This window comes from Bactrocera dorsalis, chromosome 3 (assembly GCF_023373825.1).
Source record: "Bactrocera dorsalis isolate Fly_Bdor chromosome 3, ASM2337382v1, whole genome shotgun sequence".
NCBI classification, from domain to species: Eukaryota; Metazoa; Arthropoda; class Insecta; order Diptera; family Tephritidae; genus Bactrocera; species Bactrocera dorsalis.
In genome coordinates, this window is record NC_064305.1 from 19,703,045 (window position 1) to 19,726,390 (window position 23,346).

Consider the following 23,346-nt stretch of genomic DNA (forward strand, 5'->3'; position numbering starts at 1 on the left):
CCACACGTTCTCTTCAAGTAGTTTTTCGTCCCAAATGTGAAAACTGTGCTTATTTACGTACCAATTGAGTCAGAAATGGGTCTCATCGCTGCATAAAATTTGGCTTCAAATTGTGTAACCTTCTAGAAAGTTTTTGGGAGACCATACCGCGAAGCGATGTCGCTTGGGAAGATCGAGCCGTTTCAATTCTTGCACAAGTTGTATTTTGTACACGTCCAGTTTAAGATCTCGCCAAGTCATTCCATACGTCAGTCCGAGTTGCTGCGAACGTCGCCGAATGCACTCACCACGGACCACGTCCACACTCTCAGCTAAGATGACCATATTTTCGTCATTGCGTGCTGAACGTGGTCTATTCGAATGAGTATTATCCCATAATTAATGATGGCTCTCTAGATGGGTGATGGTGTTGCGAATAGCAAGCTCAGTAAGGCAATTATGTTGATCATGAGTAATAAAATTTCATGTTCAGGCATAAGTCTTACCATTATGCAATGCCAATCAATACTGAACTAGGCTGAAAGGCTATTGCAAAAAGGTTCTCTACTTGGATAACTCGTTACATATTTCAGGCACATACTGTAAAATTTTTGGAAAAAAATCACGTGGTATTGAGTAATATAAGATTTTCGACACTGCTGCAGTGATTCCTGCTTTCTCCATAGATAAAACTTAAATTTAAATATTCTTCGTGGAATGACCTTATACCAAAAAAGAACAGAATGTAGGAAAAAGCCATCGGTGATAATTTTTTGGCGCGAGAAAGTAATCTTGGTTCCTATAAATTGTTCAAAGAGGGTAACGAACGCATTGACGACGAAGGATCTGTGACGACGAAGGATCAGTGAAAGCCATTTCGAGGATCATTTCGTCCTAAGAAAGGTGAAAGCACGATTGGCTCCAAAATCACTAAATTTTTTCGAAAAACAGTATCGTTTTATTTTCTGTGACAGAATGCATTCCGTCTACCAGGATGTCGTGAAGCATATTATTACTGGCGATGAGTCTTGCACCTATACTCTTGAGCCGGAAACAGATGTTCAGTCGGCCGAATATCGTGGCAAACCAAAAAACCCACGTCAAAACAAGTCAAAAATAAATGTTATGTTGAAAACTTTTTTCGATTATCTAGTTATGGTACACTCCGAGTTCCTTCCGACCGGCCACACTGTGAACGAAGAATACCATTTGAGAATTATGCGTCGTTTGAGCGAAGCTATTCGTAAAGAGATCGAAATTGTCGGCCGACAGGTCTTGGGTTTTGCTCCACGGTAATGCAGCGTCGCATTGACTCTGTGTGAGTTTTTTAACAAATTTTTAACCAATATTGTTCCGCAATCACTCGCCTGATTTAACACATAAGTGTATTGTGGGCTAGGGAGATTACTACGAGGAGAACGACATTGATTTTGGAGATTAAATTAAGAATTTTAAAAAGATCTTTCTACTTTGTAAATAAAAAGTACTAATTTTTTACGAGCTGTTTTAGAATATGTCTTTATTAGAATTTCAACATGTTAAAATCATTCCAGTCTTTTCAGTCTTCAAACACTCATAATATTACATAAATAAATATTTATAAATATTATATAATAGTAATAAATTCCGGATTTATATAAGAGAAAGCTATTAAGTCATACTGATCCAAGTTCATCAAAAATAACTCATCGCTTGGTGTCAGGTAAGTTTTCTCAGTTATGAAATCTTTATCAATATTCCAAATGTCCTTGCGATGTTTCTAAAATAAACAAAAATTAACACTTATTGACAACGAGCTTTAAACTTTAAACTCAGCGCTTACAATATTTGGCACAATAGGAGGCTCCATTTCCTTAGCTTCCGCCTTATTCCAGTCAATATTCCTTAAGAATGGATGTGTGGTAACCTCAGAGCGCGCATAGCGTCCGGCACCCAAATGATTGTTTGGCTGCTTAGCAGAGAACTTCAAAACTTCTTCTAGTGTATTTATGTTAAAGGTACTCACGCTTGTTAGAACAACCATAGCATTTTGTGAGAAGTGTTTCGGAAAGACAGCTTTCTTGTGTTTGATATTTTTGAACGTGCTCTTGTCATCCTCAGCCTCGAAGGGATTTTGGCCAGCCAACATTTCGTAAATCACGTTTCGTAATGCACGTATCATATCACGTTTGTTCATCTTGTGTGGCATGTCCTTGTTGTCCAATTTTTTATCGTCTAAACTTAATGAGAAATCATTACGCGAAGTACGATCTCAATATCAGACCTCGATCGGTAAATGTTAGGTCACCGAAATGTTATAATATAAACGCTTTAGAAGTAGCCTTAAAGTAATGAGCAACATAGAGACCCTCTACAGTAAGGTTACAGCAGAATAGGCATCACTCCGTCCGTGCTATAGAGGAGACGTAAAATGTCTTGTCACTCCCACGAAGTAATACTTTGTGGTTCCGTGGAAGAGTCTTGAGTTGGAAGTAGGTTGGGTTTAGCGGATTAAAGATCAGCACTCCGGCTTTCCACACGACAACAGGTATGCAATCTACTTCACTTCGAGCGTGTGTGTGTCTTTCCTCGCTCACCTACGCTTTGGAAATTCTGCTTAAAATTCTTATAATGGCACGTTGTTCACAAGAAAGTACAGTGTGCTCGAAAAACATGCACCTCAATAATATACACACTTACACACCAAGCGACAGTACAGCTGGCTAACGCTTGATTTCCTGCTTCACTTGCCTGCTTCCGTTAAAACAATGTAATATCCTCGCTTACGCTTAATCCCGCTCTCTCTCCCCAGCTTTCGCTTTTCTTTTCGTGGTTGTGTCCTTCCAATTCCTACGCACGCTGTCCGTACGCAGTGCTTTTGAGTTTAAGTGTGTGTGTTTGTGTACGGAGTTTCGTGCCTTTAAACGGGCACCGCATAGTCCGGATTTACGTAGGAGAAGCCCACAAATTCCGTTTGATCCAAATTCATCATAAATACTTTATCCGTTGGTGTCAGATCCGTTTTCTCCGAAGTGAATTGCTTATCGAAATTCGAGACATCTTTGCGATGTTTCTGTAAGGAATTTGCATATTAATTTCACATAGCGAAGCGTGTCGATAGTTATTTGAGCGGGAAATAAAAAGAGAAAAGAAGAGAATATTGGCGAAATAATCAAAAGCATGAATTAAGGTTTTGAAAGTTTTTTCTTTGTTTTTGCTCTCACTTACAATTTTCGGCTTAAATGGCGGTTGCACTTCACGATTCTCGATTTTCTCCCAATCGATTCGTCGGAAGAACGGATGTATACGCACATCCGCCTCGCCGGTGGGTCCACAACCGAGACGTTTATTCGGTTGCTTGGTGAGGAACTGCAATAAGAACCAAAATGTAGAATGTGAATTTAATTAGTTTCAATTAAATAAAATAAACAAATCAATTATAACTATGTGAGCAATGGCTTTCGGGGTCACCAAAAGTTTTCGACCTCACTAAAAAAATAAATAATTTGTTGGAGGAAGCGTTATATTTTGATAAGCTTTCTCCATTCATTATACTTTTATAGAGATGTGATCTATAAAAACTTATTTTCTAAGTATCTATAATGAATGTTATTTCCTGGAATCCAACTCTAGTAAACTCCAGAACCTCAGGTCGTAAGCGAATGAGTAGATAATGTGCCGTCCACGGGGTAAGTCAAGGTCTAAAGTTCCGTCGAAATAAACTTAACCCTTTCATGTTGCCTATAGGCAACATTTACTTATATGCTTCTAAGTCCTGTTAAATCAATTTTTTTGACGCATTGTTTTTTGGATTATATAGTCTGGTGTATTGTGTAAGCTTACAGTAAATTGTTCTACCGAAATCCGTTTGATTTTTTTTAATTTCAGAAGATACAGTGGCCACCGCAGAACGCCTTTTTTGAGATAAGCTTCCGGAGATCAGCCATAGTTCCTTTCCAAATAAATATATTTACTAATAATAAGTTTTAAAGTCTCAGTTAAAATATCCCAGTTGGAAGATAACATATGTGTACACATTTTTGGATCAATAAGTATAAAAGTTCTCTCAGAAATGTCATCAATTCAATATCCTTAGTCGGACATTAGTTCATGGTGAATGAGTGAACTGACTCAAAAAAGGTTTTGGTGCTATAAATATGAAAAAAGTACACGGTAGTTCTTTTCCAAAAACACTGTAACTGCGGCTGCGTGTGACTTTTTCGTATTTTTAAAAATAAGGAGAACTTTAATGGGCCGTCAAGAATAGATGACTTTTAAAGCGCATTGCTGAAAGTACTAAAAGTTCTTCCTGAAAATCGAGTTTGGGTAGTGCTTCTACTATTGAAAAAACACTGCCATAAGTGCGTAATAACAAATTTTTTGAACACACCTCATATAGTAAGTATAATTAATAATCGTTTCGGATAGGTTTCACACTACAATAACCTCATTGTCTAATACTCATTGGAGAGTTGAATAGGAGGTCCTCAAATACCTGCCAAAAACAAATTTTCTACAGTTAGTAAACTGAAAAACTTATTCCTTTCACAAAGTGCATGACATCACAGTATTGTTTGATTGCTTTAGTTATTAAACTACTAGAGTGCTAATTTCCGGGTTAATGGTTTAAGAAAATACTGCTCTGATATACATCTCATTTTCGCGAACTACGAAGAAAGAGTGCTCAAAGTTGAGCTTTGATGATTATCTCTTTACCTATTTAATCGGTTTAAATTTTTTTTAAATACAGAAAAACATTTGTAAATAGATAAAATAATTATAAGAACACAAAGACTTTACTGTTCTCAAGAACTAAATTTAAAATTTTAGTATTTTAGCAATAATCTTTTAATATTTTTTTAATAATTCTTTCAGCTCGTCTAGATGATAAACTATACGCTAAAAATCCACAAATCCTATATCCAATAACCTCACTTAAACCGTCCACACTCATTGTGTATAATCATTTAAAGGCTTAAAGTATTATTAAATTCACAAAGGCTCAACAAAAGCTGTTTTATTTAACAAATATATGAAAAAATACGTTCACCATCCAAAAATATACGTAAATTTCAAAAACAATGTGCTTGGAAATTGGAGAAAAATTTTAGTCTAAAACTTAAATCCTCTGCCTTATGTTTATTTAAAATTTGCAAGGTCACTAAAATTTATGTAAAAAGGATGTCATAAATAAGGAATACATATATTTGATGCTTATGTATAACTCATTCCACTCCATATGCATGTATGTATATGTATAGCAAGCACGAATGTGGACTTGTTTGCCGGTCATTTAAAATTAATTTATGCCCAACGACACATGTGTGCATAGTTAATGAAGTCCGACGACAGTAAACAAAGCCAAAATATGTATGGTTATGTAAAACAAACAAAAGAACAGTTTATAGTTTAAGGCTTTAAGCTTTAATGGGATATTGAAAAACATAAAAATATGAGAGGACCCCTCCACGTTTTACTGTGGCTGATACAATTAGCAATTAATTACAAATGAAAAACTAATTTAAAAAAATATTTTCCAGTGGTTCAAATTGTGAATCTAAACCATCCTCAAATCTCCTTGAACACACACAAAAAATTTCATCAAAATCGGTCCAGTCGTTTAAAAGGAGTTTAGTGACAAACACGCGCACGCAAGAAATATATTTATAAAGATATAAAGTTCAGAGATAGTAAGTATTTTTTAAATACATACAACGAAATATTGCACAATTTACTCACCCCTTTGCACGCCTCTTTGGCCTCCTTGCTCAAACTCTTCGGATAGGAGGCATTGTGATCGGTAATGGCAGCAAACAACTCTTCTTCATCCTCACCATCGAACGGCGGCTGGCCGACGAGCATTTCGTAGAGCAAGACACCATAAGCCCACCAATCTACCGATTTACCGTAGGGTTGATATAGAATGATCTGTTGAGAAACAATAATAGTGAAATAAGTGTAAGTGAAAATAAAACTGGAAGAGTTCAAAGAGTTAAAACGGTTGTTGTATTAGCTTATATAACTGTGTCAGATTCAATAATGGAGTTTATGAGTAAGCATAGACTGCGATTACGGCTTCTACAGATAAGTATTTACAACCATGGAGCTTATTTATAGTATTTGTCTTTATTAAGGACAAATTATATGATTTCTACGTCTGGTCATTTCCGCGGGTCTTTATGGAGCTTTTTGTGAATAGCTCGAGCTCAATATGCAGTTTATTTAATAAATAGACTTTCCCTAATCCACAAAGTGAGTGATCTTAGGCAGTTATTTTGGTTAAAATTGTCATCGTATAGGCGTTGTCAAAACATTAAGTATTGAGTATCAAGACTGGTCTTATATTCCGGTAAAAGGCTCCACTATTTCTCCATAAAGTTGTCTTGTAGTAGTGACGAGGGTCGTGATACTCACATATCACATATAAACAATTTTAGAAAAAGCTTTGAGGAACTTTCTTTATCTTCTTTGCTGGCGTGGACACCGTTAAAGCTGAGTTAAAACAGCGCTCCAATCGTTTCTTCATTTCGCTATTTGGCGCCAATTCGAGATATCAAGTGCAGCCAGGTTCATCTCCACCTGATCTCTTCAACGGATTAGAAATCCTCCTCTTTCTCTTCGTCCAATGGTGGGTATTGAATGGAAAATCTTCAAAGCTGGAGGTTCTCTTCCATCCAGACAACATGATCTAGCCAGAGCAGCCGCTGACTCTTGATTCGCTCAATTATGTCAATGTCGTCGTATATTTCGTACAGTTCATCTTTCCATCGATATTCGCCATTGCTAATGCGCAAAGTACCATAAATCATTCCTCGTAGCGCCGACTCATCAGATGTTGTCATCGTTTATGCCTCTGCACCATATAGTAGGTCGGGAATAATGAGTGACTTATTGGCGCATAGTGAAAATCTGATGTAGGTAGATTTTTCAGGTCTAAAGTCACACTTCTAAGGTCCAATCAGTTTATTGCCGGTGGGGCCAAGGTATTTGGAGCAAATTGTGATGTCCCCCTTTTGGTGGATTGGGCTGAGCACACTTAGGTTCCAATCGACGAGCATGCTTTCGTCCCACTATATTCTACAAAGAAGCTGATGCACGCTCAGCTTATCAGTTCTTCGCCGCCATATATGAATAGCTCTGCCGCTAATTCATCTGTCCCTGCCGCTTTGTTCTTCTTCAGACGGGTAATTGGTATTAGAACCTCATCATAATCGAGTAATGGAATATCTATACCATCGTCATCAGTTGGAGAATCGGGTTCGCCATCTCCAGATGTTACACTTTAACTGCCGTTCAGCAGCCTGGAGAAGTGTTGTGCTGAACCCAAATATAAATGAAAGCTTTCACTTAATGCTGCCGTAGTAGACTAGAGTCTCTAAATTGTTTCGCAGATAAATAAACAAGAATGGCGCGCCTCAAAAAACACAACCACACACAAATCGACTCGAATCGGCACTAATTGGTGTCGGCAGACACACCGAGGCACACTCAGGCACACTTAAACAACATTTGTGTTTATCTTTGAAATGAAATCGAAATTTGAGTTCCAATTATTTTAGCAACAACTTGCAACAATGTACACAAACACACACACATTTCAGTTTCCCCTTCAATGAGCGCGTTGTGTATCTTTTTACTCACCTCGGGTGCTATGTAGTCGGGTGTGCCGCAGAATGTCTTTGTTGTCTTATCACCAATAATATTCTCCTTACACATGCCAAAGTCGGCAATTTTAACATGACCATCGGCATCCAAGAGAACATTGTCCAATTTCAAATCCCGATACAAAATGCCTTTACTGTGTAGAAAGAAGAGGCCGGCGGCTATTTCGGCTGCGTAAAAGCTAATAGATTGGCAAAAGAAAAATAGAAAACAAAATGTGAAAAGGTATTTGTATAGAAAATAAAGTAGCAAATCGAAAAAGATTTTAAAGTGAGATTGTGCAAAGAAACCACTGCAAATAATACACTGCCGAGATTGGCCACTTCACAGAGGTCAATCAACAGCACAAAAGTCACTTGCGGCAGAGGTCAGTCAATACATAGGGATATTTGTTCTCTGCTTTCTTACTTTTATTTGATTTTATTTTGTATTTTCTTTTGTTATTGAGCTTTTGCTTCATACTTACACAGCTACCGGCTCCTTGAATTTGCCGAATTGTTGTATTTGAAACATCAAATCGCCACCATTGACGTACTCCATGACAAAGAAGAGACGATCTAACGTTTGGAAGCATGAGTGCAGCTGTACTAGGAATGGCGGCTTTTCGCCCAAAGCCAAAACACGTTTCTCAATCATTGTACACTCGACATCATCGTCCTGTATGATGACGTCCTTCTTGAGTATTTTAATGGCGAAGAGATCTTCGGTGCCCTTGCGTTCGGCCAACATGACCTGTTGTGGTTGAGTATAAGATTAAAGCAGAAGGAAAAATGCTTTATGAAAGCAAAAGCCAAATGGTTGTTCAATCGAAAAATGAAGTCATAGAACTTTTAAATAAGTGACACATATGCGCATCGTTTAAAATGTGTCCGTATCAGGCTTTCAGAAATATTACGATTTTTTCTTTTCAATAACTCTGCAGACAACTCCACACACTCACCTTGCCGAATGAACCTTTTCCCAGTACTTTTATGAAATTGAAATCGGTAGCTCGTATCATATCCTTTTTAGATTGTGTCTGTGTATTTGTATCGCTACGCATCACCAGTGGTTTCTTTTGTGATGATTTCTGCGAATGAAATGCGAGAAGAGAGTTGTAAGTAAATCCTACACATGTGCGCATTATGGATTCAAATACGTATATTATTTCAAAGATTGGCTTATTGTAGTTTTTCTGCAATTTACCCGCATTTGACTTTTGAGTTTAAGTAGATCCTGTGTGGCATCGGCGCATGGCACATTGTAGTATTCACCCTCCTCTTGTGTGAGCAATTTGAACCAGCCATCCGCGGGGTTCTGGAAAATTGTATTGCATTAAGTATTTGACAGTTTTTAAAAAATAATAACAGTTTTTCAGAACAACAAAATTTGCTTGCGGCACAATATAAACGTACTCGGGAAACTATGTTTAAAAAAAAAAACAGATTTGTAGATATAACTACTTCGAAGTGGTTAAAGATTTTCATATGTGTGTCGGTTTAAAGATTTTTCGAAAACTATAGTCGCTACATGATACTAAAGAGTCATCTAAGTAGAGGTACCTTTTTAATAGCGTGCTTTTTGGAGATCGAGCGTGAGTCGTGTCAAACTGTAAGGTAAAGTTTGTTCAGCATTGTTTGTCATTTCATGGAGAGACTTACCCCTGAACAACGCTTACAAATCGTTCAACTTATTACGAAAATTCAGTTCTGTAAAGAATGTGTTTCGCGCCTTTCGCTTAACTTAAAGAAAACATAATCGTCCTACTGAGCGTACTATTCGTAAAACCATCATCCATCTTGAGACCCAGAATTCATTGTTCAACCGAACAGCCCTTGTCCAGCATGCAATTAAGAAAATATAGCAGTCGTTGCTCAAAGTGTACTCGAAGATCATAGAGAGTCGATTCGGTGACGTTCGCTGCAGCTCGAGCTAACGTATAGAACGATTTGTCGCATTTTACGTCGACCTTCCCAAGCGATATCGCTTCGCTCTATGGGCTCTTGAAAAGTTCCGACGTTTTCGAGCAAAATTTTGTTCACCGATGAGTTCCATTTCTGGCTAAATGGGGACGTAAGCAAGCAAGATTGCGTATTTGGAACGAAGAGAAGCCTGAAGAGATTCAAGAGCTGTTATTTCGTCTGGAAAAAACAACGGTTTATAGGCCGGTTTAAATCATCGGTCCATACATCGCATCAATTAATGAATTTATTGAGAGAACACTTCGGTTATCAGATAGTTTCACGTTTTGGGAGGGCCTATTTGCCATCAAGATCGTGTAATATCACACCGTTAGACTTTTTCCTGTGGGGACATGCAAAACTTTAAGTCCCGTTTTAAATCAGGCCTTGGAGCAAAACATCACGAGTATCATTCGCCAGTTACTAGTCGATCGAACGAGTAATCGAAAGTTGGGCAAAACGTATGGACTATTTGAAACGTAGCTGTGCCCAACTTTTGAAAAAGATATGTAACTGTTAATAACTCACCTTAATAATTTCGGATATACCGAATGACAAAGCGCCCATAAAATCATTGCGCGATGTGCGGTCCCAATCCCAGACCTCGATAAGTACACGCCGATCTTTGTCTTCTGGCTTGAGATCACTGAAAGGAGAGAAATGTCAGAACGTTGTCTTGGTAAATCACAAATTAAACTAAAAGTAAACAGTTGTATAACAAAAATAAAGCTTTTACTACGAAGAGAAACAGCTTTCACACAAACATACAAGTTTTTCTAAACCCACATATGTTATTAAATTTGAAGTGCTTGCTGTATTATCAATAATTACTCACTATTTGATGGTCTCATTCCACACAGGATTTAGACAAGCCTTGATGGTGCGCGTCTTCTTCTTGGACTTTTCATGCTCATCTGGAATTAGTTTGACCTTAACATAGGGATCACTAAGACCATTCGGGTCCATTGGAATGAGATTACGGCCTTCTTTGACTAAAAAGAAGTAAGACATTTTTAAATGTATTATAAATGGATACATATACATATATATAAGTATAACGTACATACATGTGAATATAAATACATATGTAATAGATAAGGTGATGTTAGTATATTTTTATATTTAAAAAAGATGAAAATGAAGTTTATACTATATTGTAAAGATTAAATGTTGAAATTATTGAAAATAATATCTAATATAAAGTTTAAGTTTGATTAGATATACGAAAATACTTTTTCGACTATCAATATTACAAAAAGTTCATAAAAGCATAGAAAGTTTTATTAATTTTCAATAAGCCCAACTTACTTTGCACCGTCAGCAAATTCTCCTTCACATTCAATTCCAAATTGATGCGTCCACGACGTTCGGTGTGATCGCAACCGCACAAGCTCGGCACATTCTCCTTGCAGCGGGCATGCACATTCATGTCACATGCTGTTTGTTGTTAGCATAAAAGCCAAGTTGCGGTGGGAAAGTTACAAAAAAGTTGTGCATATATTAAAAATTATGTTCAAATCAGTATTTGTGTGTTTAGCATAAATTGAAAAAAGAAAAAAAAACATTGTAAACAACTTGTAGCTGCTATAAAATTGACTAAACTCCATTTTGACTAAGCTGAGCGCCAAGTGAAAGTGAAAGTGTATAAAAGTAATAAAAAATGTATAAAAAAGTATACAAACACACTCACACACATACAATGCGTAAAGCAATAAAAGACTCACGTACAAACATACAAAGCGTTTGCGCGTTCAACACATGCATACTAACAATTTAAATTTAAAATGATTGTTATCAATATCTTTTATATTTTTTCTTGCGTAAATTTTCTTACCTGGCTGGCTTCATGACTTCGAAATGAGAGCATTAAATAATAATATGATGCTTATATATGTATGTATGTATTTATGTATAAAAAACATTCTTAAGATCAATCAGGTAATAAATTTTTCAACGGCTGAAAATGTTTATAGATATAAATACCGATAATTGAGGAATTCCCCTAATAAATTGCGATTGTTATGCTATCTCCATTTAAACAGGTCTCAATATTGCGCCTACTTAGAAATAATAGAGAAGTAGGAGGTTTTGCAGAACCTAGTGCTGAAGGATCGAGCCATGTGGAGAAGTTCACGCAAGTGAAGAAACTTTCTGAGCGCCATCCACTTCGCAGTGGCCAGGAGTGATTATTTTACATATGGCTCAAGCAGCTGACGACTTCCGATTTTAGAGCAAATATACTCTGGGTTGCCAAAAAACATTCGTTTGAAGGCATACTAAAGAAAGAAGACGGAACATTCCTCACCAGGGTTGTGTGCTGGGTTTGGGACCCGCCACGAAATAATGACGCAGTCCCGGATGAGAGACCTCTTGATGACGACCTCTACAAACGTACTAAGGATTACGATTTAAGGACATGTGACATTCCAGATTGATCTCTTAACTGGGAAGGTGCGGCTACTCAACTGGTTGGTATCCTCGTAAGAATAAACACTCACATCACCGCAGAAGTGCGATGCACGAGCCAAGGACAAAAATGAGTTGGTCGTGGTATTTTCTACTGTGGTTATATAAAGAAACAAATTAGGAGAGGAATTTGTGGTGCGAGAGAGATTCTCTCGATGTGCATATAAAAAAAACATCAAGCTACCTGGCTAACTCCGGATCGAAAAGCCACCAACAGACTGCCTATCTCGCAATATTACAATTAAGCACATCACGTGTGAGATGGGATAGATACCAAGCGTTGAAAAGGAAAGGGAGAGGCATTTGCAGATAAAAAAAGAGAGAGTACAAAATACGTGAGTACGAAAAGTTTGATAAGCTGGCCGGTTATGCTCTAAAATTCTACGAAAGATACGGTGACTAACAGGTCGGACGATTGTAAGGTGAATAAATAGGGAGACTCCACAATAGTTTTCCATTATGTTTAAAAATGATTTCGGGCAAGTGATCGCCTCGTCTGCTTTAACAAATATTCACATGTATATATAAAGTTAGTTAAACTCCTGAAATATATAAACCAGTCATCGTATTAAATGCTGAGTTCATTTTAATTCACCTCGCTTACTTTTATTTATCAAATTCGCTGATTGACATAATTATCAAGCAATTTACAGTCAAGAAGCTTTGCGCTGGGCGCGGAAATTGCAACGGATTGCAGCAAAGCAAGCAGGCAAATACAAGTATATATCCTGCGGCAATTAGCATACAATTTATACAACTATACATTTGTAAATTTACGGTAAATCAATAGTAACTCGTTTAAATGCCCAACACGGGAATTCTATTTAATTTGCATAAACGGCAAACGAAAATTATGATTCCAGGCAAGTTGGTTACAGAGGAAATGGTGATAGTAAAGTCTATTTGTTTTCCAAGTGTAGTTGTTGTTATTATTTGTGGCCTTTATTGTAATAACTACGTACTGTTTAGCTGGAGTTAGCATAATAGCACAGTGTGATGTTGGTTAATGCATGCAAAAAGTTTCCACGTGCATAAAGTGTCAATGCAAACTAAATAGTTCTAACAGAACTTAGCTTTAGCCAAATTGCATTGCAATGCAATTGTGCACTGGAGTCGAATTCAATACATTGCGATTTGATTAGTTGCCGTGCGATGAATGGGAATTTCGTGCGGAAATTGAAAGCTAAATGAATGCACGCGATTTATTTACGAAGTCGAGACACACTTTGCTGAAGACCATGTGTGTGAGAGTGTGTATGCATGTAAGAAGCTTGCAACAGGTCGCAAATACAAAGAAATATTTCACTTTTCCATTTTTGCTAGAAAGTCTTGCAATATTGTCACGTTGTTTTATTGTCATGGTGGTTGGAAAAAATGTGGCAAATAATGAAAGGTGCTCGGAGCTCTTAGCTGGAAATTATTAGAGCATGTCTAATGTGCATTCAATGTTGCTTGAGGCTTGCATGCAACTTACTCACTATTGCAAAAATATGCCTTGTTATTATTATAAGAGTAAAACTATGTTTTGTTTCTGTGAACACATGGGCAGTAAAATAATAAAAAAAAATCCTCAAATGCAACAAAGATATTTCTAGATATATAAGAAAGCGGCGCAGTGAGGAGGAACATCATAAATAGTTGTTAAATAGCGTGCACATAATGGACAACGTTGAGTGGCTGCGTAAAATCCATCAAACGAATGGATTTTCACGTGACTAAGCAGATGACTTGCAAGTGCAGGGTGGCACTCAAAATTGCTATAAAAAATTGTAAAAATTGTTTCATGCTTTAGAAAGTGACAGTGGTTGGGGATAAAGAAATTGGTTGAAATGAAGAGTGTAAAGAATGCCGGATACAACCATATTATGCAGGCATTTTCTAAACTAGATTTCTTCTTATAGAATAAATATGTAGTGAATTTGAGAAGAAAAGTGTGATTCGAATAATTATACCAGTTTTAAGTTCAAACCACAACCATATTCTGCAGGGTGTTTAGGAATTTTCTAAACTGGTTTTCTTTTTAAAGAATAAATATGTAATTGGTATAATTATACCAGATTTTAAATATTGGGCACAACTACAACCTGCAAGGTTTTTATGTATTTTCAAAATTAGTTTTCTTCTTGTAGAATAAATATGTGAATTTTCGAAGAAGAAAATGTAATTGGTATAATTATACCAGTTTTTTGATTATCTGTATCAATGTGTTTAATATTATTTATCCGGAATTCGTATGACAAGTAATTTTTTCAGAAAAATTGTAGCAAACATAAATTATTCTAAATTTATACCACTTTTTTTAATATTATACATTTTAGTATTGTCTGTGCACCTACATTGTTTCAATGCTTTGGTATACGAGTTATACATTTTTTATACCAGTTTATATCATTGATTGATAATGTTTCTAAAGATTTTTCCTATTTAGATTTTTTTTTATAAAGAACAAAGGATTTGCGATGAAATGTGTTACTAAAATATTTATACCAGCGTTTGAATAATTTTCTTACAAAAAAGTAGTATTAAGTTGTATTTGTATTACTAAAGGGTGATTTTTTAAGAGCTTGATAACTTTTTAAAAAAAAAAAACGCATAAAATTTGCAAAATCTCATCGGTTCTTTATTTGAAACGTTAGATTGGTTCATGACATTTACTTTTTGAAGATAATTTCATTTAAATGTTGACCGCGGCTGCGTCTTAGGTGGTCCATTCGGAAAGTCCAATTTTGGGCAACTTTTTCGAGCATTTCGGCCGGAATAGCCCGAATTTCTTCGGAAATGTTGTCTTCCAAAGCTGGAATAGTTGCTGGCTTATTTCTGTAGACTTTAGACTTTAGACTTGACGTAGCCCCACAAAAAATAGTCTAAAGGCGTTAAATCGCATGATCTTGGTGGCCAACTTACGGGTCCATTTCTTGAGATGAATTGTTGTCTGAAGTTTTCCCTCAAAATGGCCATAGAATCGCGAGCTGTGTGGCATGTAGCGCCATCTTGTTGAAACCACATGTCAACCAAGTTCAGTTCTTCCATTTTTGGCAACAAAAAGTTTTTTAGCATCGAACGATAGCGATCGCCATTCACCGTAACGTTGCGTCCAACAGCATCTTTGAAAAAATACGGTCCAATGATTCCACCAGCGTACAAACCACACCAAACAGTGCATTTTTCGGGATGCATGGGCAGTTCTTGAACGGCTTCTGGTTGCTCTTCACCCCAAATGCGGCAATTTTGCTTATTTACGTAGCCATTCAACCAGAAATGAGCCTCATCGCTGAACAAAATTTGTCCGAAAAAAAAAAAAAACCGAACACTGATTTTGGTAATAAAATTCAATGATTTGCAAGCGTTGCTCGTTAGTAAGTCTATTCATGATGAAATGTCAAAGCATACTGAGCATCTTTCTCTTTGACACCATGTCTGAAATCCCACGTGATCTGTCAAATACTAATGCATGAAAATCCTAACCTCAAAAAAATCACCCGTTATATGCATCCCTGATTATGAACAATAGCTGTAGGTATATGGAATAGCATTTGTCTTGTTGTAGACATCTGGCGCCACGGCTGTCTGCTTGTCGAAACAATAGACATCTGGCGCCGCACTGTCTGCTTGTCTAGTTAAACAATTGCTGAGTCTGGCGCCGCGACTGTCTGCTTGCGTCTGGCGCCGTATAGCATTATGTTCTGGTAATTTCCAGACGCAATATTCTAGAAGGACACGTCGGCATCAGCGAGAAGTGCGTGGCTATATAAGCCGTGGCAGCGCCAACGTAATCAATCAGTGCTAAGAGTAAACTGTTATAGTGTAGACGAGTTGTGAAATAAAGAGTTGTTGAATTAAATTAAACAGTTTTGGTTTTATTTGTCAATCCAGAGATACGAACCTAACAAAGTGAACTAGCAAGCAGTAAATTCGTAACAATATCTTAAATAAATAAGTAGATATTATTCAAAACCTGGTGTAATTATTATGTATAGTATTTATGTCGAACTTGATCGATTAGTAATGATTTGAGCGAAATTGTGTCAAACATCTTGTTAACAAACTAGTGTATATTTATACCAGTTAAAAATAACAATTAATTTAATATATTTTAGTATATTCTAAGCACCCAAAATATTTTAATTGGTATAAGAGTCATACCAGTTTATACTGTATATCGAAAATACTATGTTACCAATATGTTTAATAGTATTTATGCCGGATTCGCATGATAAGTTATGGCTTGAGTGAAATTCAATCAAACATTCGGAAAGCAAAGTACTGTAAATTTATACCAGTTAAAAATAACATTTAACCTTAAACAGTTCAGTATATCCTATGCACCTAAAATATTTCAATTGCAATAAGGGTCATACTTTTTAATACCAGTTTATAACTTACATTGAAAATGTGTCCAATACTTTAGGGAACTTTCTTAAATTTAAATAAATTTAATCAAAGCAGAATTATTTGAATACAAACTTATACCAGTTTTAAATTTCACTTTTTTTCAGATTTTACTATATTAATTGCTGGTTATAAAGATGCCGAATGTAGATTTCCAAATGATACTTGCCTAATTCCATTTAAATTCCATAAATGAAAGCAGAAGTCTGTGATTACAACATTATACCAGTTTTCACTTTATTTTTTATTTCGTATGAACTACTGATTATAAAGATGCCAAATTTGAATTTAGCAATAACACTTTCTTAACATATGTATTTGCTAGTTTAAAGCAATTTGTTTGTTTTATACCACTTAACGAAGATTGTTTGCTTGAACAGTTTTTTAAATATTTATACCAGTTACAAAAGTTTTTGCTGTGCAATTGCGCTCATTTTAAGTTACAGGTATACTTCGATAAATAGAATTTAGGTCTTTTGACACCTTATAATGCTTATTTCACATTATACCTTTGTGGTGGTTCTAATAATTTAGATCAGTTTCAGTGTCAAAATATGAAGAACCTTATGCCTTATTTGAAAACTGAAAATCATATACCATTTTTAAAACAGAAATATATATAAATCATTCGTATAAATTGACCCAGTTGTAGAAATAAATCCTAAAATATTATATGACAAACATGAAAAATATAACACCGTCCTAACCTCAACATAATCAAATTAAAAATGCAATCAAATTAGTTCATTGACTTTCTACCATTCCCCTTATCTGTTTGCCACTCAACTGTATCAATCATACGTACTATATCTATTTTTATATAACCTGCTCATCACATTTTAGATAGATTCAAACATTTTTATGTTGTTGTTGTTCACTTCTAAATTTATCGAGAATTACTAAATCGACCTGTATATATTTATTAGCATATGGATCATGTTACGAACGATCTGGCAGCATGACTCACGTAATCCTCGTAAGTCCTACTTGCTTACGTATGAACTGACGTGGCGCGCTGTGATTGGTCTAATAAGCAAAGCGGGAGCAATTATTTTAAGTCCTACTTCCTTACGCATAAGCTAACGTGGCGCATTCTGATTGGTCCAATTGGGAAACCGGGAGCAATTAGTATATTTAGCAAAGTAGGCAATGGGAAGAACGATCATACCATCGATAACGTTCAGAGGGTGCAGTTGAGACTAAATTTTTTAATTAACCATTGATTTTTTTGTTAACATTGAATAACCTTTAAATTCGGTATTAAATGTTATATCAGTTAATTGCAAAAAATTTCTCGCATTTTTATTAACATCTTAAAAAATTTATTCCACCCTCATCGCGCACTATATTTAACGTAAATTATAATGTCGCGCGCGAATAACTTAGAATCGCCTGCTGCACCTGCCAATTTCGTTCTTGGTCCTAATTGTGCTGCAGCCGCTAATCTCACCACCTCAACAAGTTTTCCAATTGTGAGCAACCTGGAGGATAATAGTGATCGGGCTGCTAAGCGCATTCCTGTGACACACGCTGAGAGTTCGAACGCAGGCGTATCAAATGCAGCTCCTCCAAATGGAAGTCGGGTGTACACGGTATCACCCCAACAAGCACATCTAATACAAGAAAGTGAAATCATAAGTCCTGTTCACTCCTCAAATTCTTTTGGTTCACTCGGTCTCCGCCGTCGCGCCGAGTTGCTACAAGAGCAAAGTGAAATCCTACGACAGAGAGAGGCTTTATTAAGAGAACAGCATAGTTTTTTGGATCGCATAGACGCGATGGGTTTTGATGACGACTTGGACGAAAGGCAATATTCAATGCCTAGGATCTCAACCAGGTTGAGGGATGAGGCGTTTCTTCCACCCCAAATGCTGCAGTTGCCACCACAAGTTGTGGCGCCATTTAATGTAACCGCTCCTGTTCTAAACGGTGTTACAAATAGCGGGTCTTCATTACCTAACAGTATGCCAACCGGAATGTTAACGGGTCAACAAGGTGAAACCGATATTCAAACACCGGTTCTTCAATCGTTATTGAACCGAATACAGTCACTTGAACAGCAGTTGCGACGGAATTCAACACTCAATCCAGAGACTGTTTTGCCACAACCAGGTCATACAACATTTCCGACAGCTGGGCGCGTTAACAGCTTATCGTTTGGTTCTTCAACTTCTCGCCGATTGACTCGGGAGCAAGTTGCTTCTCGTAACAGCCTTACTAAAGAATTACCCAAATATGATGGTAAACCCAGCGAGTGGCCGATGTTTTATGCCGCTTACAATCAAACTACAGAGGTTTGCGGATTCTCTGACGAAGAGAATCTGCTAAGACTGCGACAGGCGTTGGAAGGTCCAGCGCTAAAGGCTGTTAAAAATCTGCTATTGCACTCTTCATGCGTCAATCAAGTTATGGCCACTCTTCAAATGAGATTTGGTAGACCCGAATTGATCATCAGTGTTCTACAACGCCAAATTTGTGAACTACCGCCACCATCGGAGAGCCATTTGGAATCTATAGTCGATTTCGCCGTAGAAGTGCAAAATATCTGTACAACGATGTCAGTATCTGGTCTGACTGGTCATTTGAACAATCCCGAATTTGAACAGCGGTTGGTTTCGAAATTACCTGGGCTTTTACCAGCATATTGGGGAATGCATAAGCGGAGCTTAACAGCATGCAATCTACAAAACTTCAGTGATTGGCTCTTTCAGTTGGCTCAAGGTGCCAACTGCGTTATCGTTCCAAAGGATTCAATACGTGAGCGCAAACGAGGGGCACTTAATCATCATTTCAGTTCGGTAAGATGTATCGTTTGCAATGGAAGTTGTAGTGAAGTTTTTAATTGTGCCTCTTTCAAGGTAATGCCACGAAATCAAAGGTGGCAAGTTGTTCGTAAACTAAAATTATGTCGTCGATGTTTGAAAACGCATTCGATGAATAGATGTAATTGGGTCAAACCTTGCGGCGTTAACGGATGCACACGCAGTCATCATCCACTTTTACACAACTCAGAATTCGTTCAAACTGTAGCTACGAAATCGTCAAGTAATGTCAAAATGCTAGCCAGAGAGCATTCTGCCAACATTAACACGCATATAGCAACAGGGGAAAGCACACTGTTTCGAATACTACCAGTAGTCATACACTCTGGTCAGGAAAGTGTATCAACGTACGCCTTCATAGATGATGGCTCATCTCTTACACTCATCGACGAAGAGCTTTTAAAACAGCTGAATGTAAGAGGAACACCACAACCACTCTGCCTACGTTGGACTGGCGACACACATCGGTACGAGAACGAGTCTGTTGTAGCCGACCTGACTATATCGGCTCTAAATGGGCATAGGCAATTTTCTCTTAAAGGTGTTCGCTCTGTGAAGAAACTCCAGTTGCCTACTCAATCGCTCGACGCTAACAAACTACGATTACAATTCAAACATTTGAAAGGATTGTCATTGCACTCTTATTCAAACGCCACTCCACAACTGCTGATAGGCTTAAATAACGCGGCTCTTGGATCTCCAATAAAATCCATATATGGGGGAGAGAATGGGCCAATTGCAGAAAAATCTAAATTAGGATGGACCTTGAAAGGGTCGATGCAAAAAGCCGGCGCCGATCCTATACACCACGTTTATCACATCTGTGATTGCTCTGCTCAAGCTGAACTGCTTGAAATCACCAAAGCGTACATTTGCCTCGACAACTTAGGTGTGTCAACCAAACCTGTTGCCTTGATGTCTAAGGAGGATGAGGTTGCTTTGGAGCAACTACAAAAATTCACCGTTCGCACTGGAAGTCGTTTCGAGACCAGCTTATTGTGGAAGCACCCAGACATTGAAATTCCCGATAGCTTATCAATGGCCCTATTTCGGGCGAACTGTCTACGGAAAAGGATGCAACGAGACCACGATCTCGCTGAAACTCTTCACACAAAGATACGCGATTATATTCAAAAGGGGTATATCAGACGTTTAGGACCCCTCGACTCCGCCGTCAAAAAATATTGGTATTTGCCGATTTTTGCAGTTACCAATCCCAATAAACCAGGAAAGGTTAGACTAGTCTGGGACGCAGCTGCTAAGGTAAATGGAGTGTCCCTAAACAGCATGCTGCTGAAAGGCCCAGACCTAACAACTCCTCTACACTCGGTGCTCTTTAAGTTTCGACAAAAGAGATTTGCTGTGACAGCCGATATAGCTGAAATGTTTCACCAAGTTCGTGTACGACAAGAAGACCAAAACTTCCTACGTTTTCTTTGGTATGAACCAAACGCTAATGAGCCGACTACATTTGCAATGACAGTGATGACGTTTGGGGCCACATGTTCACCAAGCTGCGCGCAATATGTAAAAAATAGGAATGCAGAAGATTTTCAAGAAAAATTTCCTCTTGCTTCAAAGTGCATCACCGAAAATCACTACGTAGACGATATGTTGGTAAGTGTGGATACCGAAGAAGAAGCTATTAAATTAGCTCAAGACGTTCGTCATGTCCATGCACTTGGAGGCTTTCATTTAAGAAATTTTTTGTCCAATTCGAGTCGGGTATTATCTGCCCTAAATGAGAATCCGCTCGATGAGCTATCTCTCGATCTTGATCGTGAACTGCCTACTGAAAAGGTTTTAGGCATGTGGTGGATTACGTCTAGCGACCATTTCGCATTTCGCGTGTCCGCTAAGTATAGAGATTCTGACATATTTCTTCATAAAAGGCGGCCTACTAAGCGCGAGGTTTTGAGTTTGGTCATGACTATTTACGATCCTCTTGGACTCCTCAGTTTCTACGTGATATATGCAAAGGTTATCCTACAAGAGATATGGAGAGCTGGATGCGACTGGGATGTTCCAATCCCTGATAACCAATTTGCCAAGTGGCTAAGATGGCTCAAACTAATTCCGAAAGTAGAAAAGTCTAAGAATTCCAAGATGCTATATGGGAACTGTGTTTGGCGGAGCTCCCCAAATCGAATTACACACGTTCGTTGATGCAAGTGAAACTAGCTATGCAGCAGTTTGTTACCTTCGATACTCGTATGGCGATACGGTTAGCTGTACAATGATCGCAAGCAAAACAAGGGTGGCGCCATTGAAGCTAATATCCATACCTCGTTTAGAACTGAAAGCAGCACTTCTAGGTGCTCGCCTCGCCAAACATGTTATCGAATCGCACTCAATCCACATTGATAAATGCGTTTACTGGTCAGATTCCCGAACGGTGTTAGCGTGGCTACGATCCGATCACCGGCGCTACAAACAATTTGTAGCCTTCCGGGTTAGTGAAATTTTAGAGCTGACCGACGTCAACCAATGGCATTGGGTTCCAACTGAGGAAAACGTTTCCGACGAAGCAACCAAATGGAATGGTGATCCAGACTTTTCTAATGACAGTCGATGGTTTAGAGGGCCATCATTCTTGTACCTCTCGCCTGACAAGTGGCTTATGACTGACGAATTGCAATGCATTGCAAGTGAAGAACTGCGTCCACCATTTACTGGCTTTCATCACCCAACCTCAAAACAGCATCAGGTAGTACCAGAACTATTGAGATTTTCAACTTGGAACCGTCTACTTCGTGCAACAGCTATGACAATGTATTGTGTTCGGGTCTGGCTAAGCATTATTCGAGATAATCAACCTGTTGGTGATGGACCAACTACTGAAGATTTTCGTAAAGCGGAATGTTATCTTTGGAGAAAGGCACAACACGACAACTTCGGAGACTCTATCGCAACTCTAGAAGCCGGAAAGCCAGTTGACAAATCCAGCAATATTCTAAAGCTATCACCTTATCTGGATGATCACGGCGTTTTGAGAATAAATGGTAGAGTTAAGATAACAGGGCGACCAGATCAAGTATTATCATCAACCACTTCCATGTAAAGTATCATCATGGAAATTTGGAAACATTGGTGAATGAGATAAGGCAGTTCTATTGGATTCTAAAACTACGAACAGTGGCCAATAAGATTCGACGCATTTGTCAGTATTGTAAAAACAGAACATCTCAACCTCGGCCACCTATGATGGCCTCTCTGCCCGCCTTCCGGTCCTCAGCATTTATTCAACTGTTCTCCTACGTAGGCGTTGACTACTTTGGTCCACTCCTAGTTACGGTCAAAAGAAGTACCGAAAAGAGGTACGGAGTATTATTTACCTGCTTAACAACCAGAGCAGTGCATCTTGAAATCGCATACTCGCTCTCGACAGACTCCTGCATTCTAGCTGTACGTAATTTTATGGCGCGCCGAGGTAGTCCGGTAGAAATATGGAGCGATAATGGTACGAACTTCAAAGGTGCTGAGAAGGAGTTGAAGTTAGCATTTGATCTGGTAGATAAAAATCATATCACAAGAACCTTTACTTCTGCTGCAACCAACTGGCGTTTTATACCACCCGCTTCGCCACATATGGGTGGAGCGTGGGAACGATTAGTTCGGTCAGTAAAGCAAGTGCTTAAACAAATTTTGACAACTAGCCGCCCCAGTGATGAACTCCTTCGTGCAGTCTTAATGGAAGCGGAAATGACGGTTAACTCTCGGCCATTAACTTATATCCCCATCGACCACGAAGAGGAAGAAGCACTCACTCCTAACCACTTCTTGTTAGGTAGTTCCAGTGGAGTTAAGCCAATCGCGGAACCAGTTACTGAGAACATTTTATTGCGTCGTAACTGGCAAGCATCGCAGCAATTAGCAAGCGCCTTCTGGAGACGTTGGATAGTGGAGTACTTGCCCACCATAACCAAGCGAAGCAAGTGGTTTACAGATGTAAAGCCAATCGAAGTCGGTGATATAGCGTACATAGTTGATCCTAGTAATCCCCGGAACTGCTGGCCTAAAGGCAAAGTGATCCAAGTACGAAAGAGTGAAGATGGAAAGGTTAGAAGCGCCACTTTGAAGACAGCCTGTGGCATCTTTGAGAGACCTGC

The 23,346-nt window shown here is 38.1% G+C and overlaps 1 protein-coding gene across 8 annotated transcripts in view; it reads right to left on the bottom strand.

Annotated features, from left to right (window-relative positions):
* Nucleotides 1–1,547: 1,547 nt before the first annotated feature.
* Nucleotides 1,548–23,346, bottom strand: part of LOC105223560 (protein kinase C, brain isozyme) — a 150,105-nt gene continuing 128,306 nt past the window's right edge. For 6 of the 8 annotated variants that reach the window (XM_049451920.1, XM_049451917.1, XM_049451918.1 and 3 more), the window contains 11 exons: nt 10,869–10,997; nt 10,396–10,552; nt 10,089–10,206; nt 8,806–8,916; nt 8,561–8,689; nt 8,087–8,352; nt 7,600–7,801; nt 5,698–5,886; nt 3,187–3,327; nt 1,802–3,031; nt 1,549–1,738 (listed from right to left, as the gene is read on the bottom strand). In XM_049451920.1, the coding sequence (XP_049307877.1) occupies nt 2,879–3,031; nt 3,187–3,327; nt 5,698–5,886; nt 7,600–7,801; nt 8,087–8,352; nt 8,561–8,689; nt 8,806–8,916; nt 10,089–10,206; nt 10,396–10,552; nt 10,869–10,997 (1,595 nt within the window). In that variant the 3' untranslated portion in view covers nt 1,549–1,738; nt 1,802–2,878. Of the gene's footprint in view, nt 1,739–1,801; nt 3,032–3,186; nt 3,328–5,697; nt 5,887–7,599; nt 7,802–8,086; nt 8,353–8,560; nt 8,690–8,805; nt 8,917–10,088; nt 10,207–10,395; nt 10,553–10,868; nt 10,998–23,346 lie in introns of all 8 variants that reach the window. The other 2 variants (XM_049451919.1, XM_049451924.1) reach the window with 2 other exon arrangements.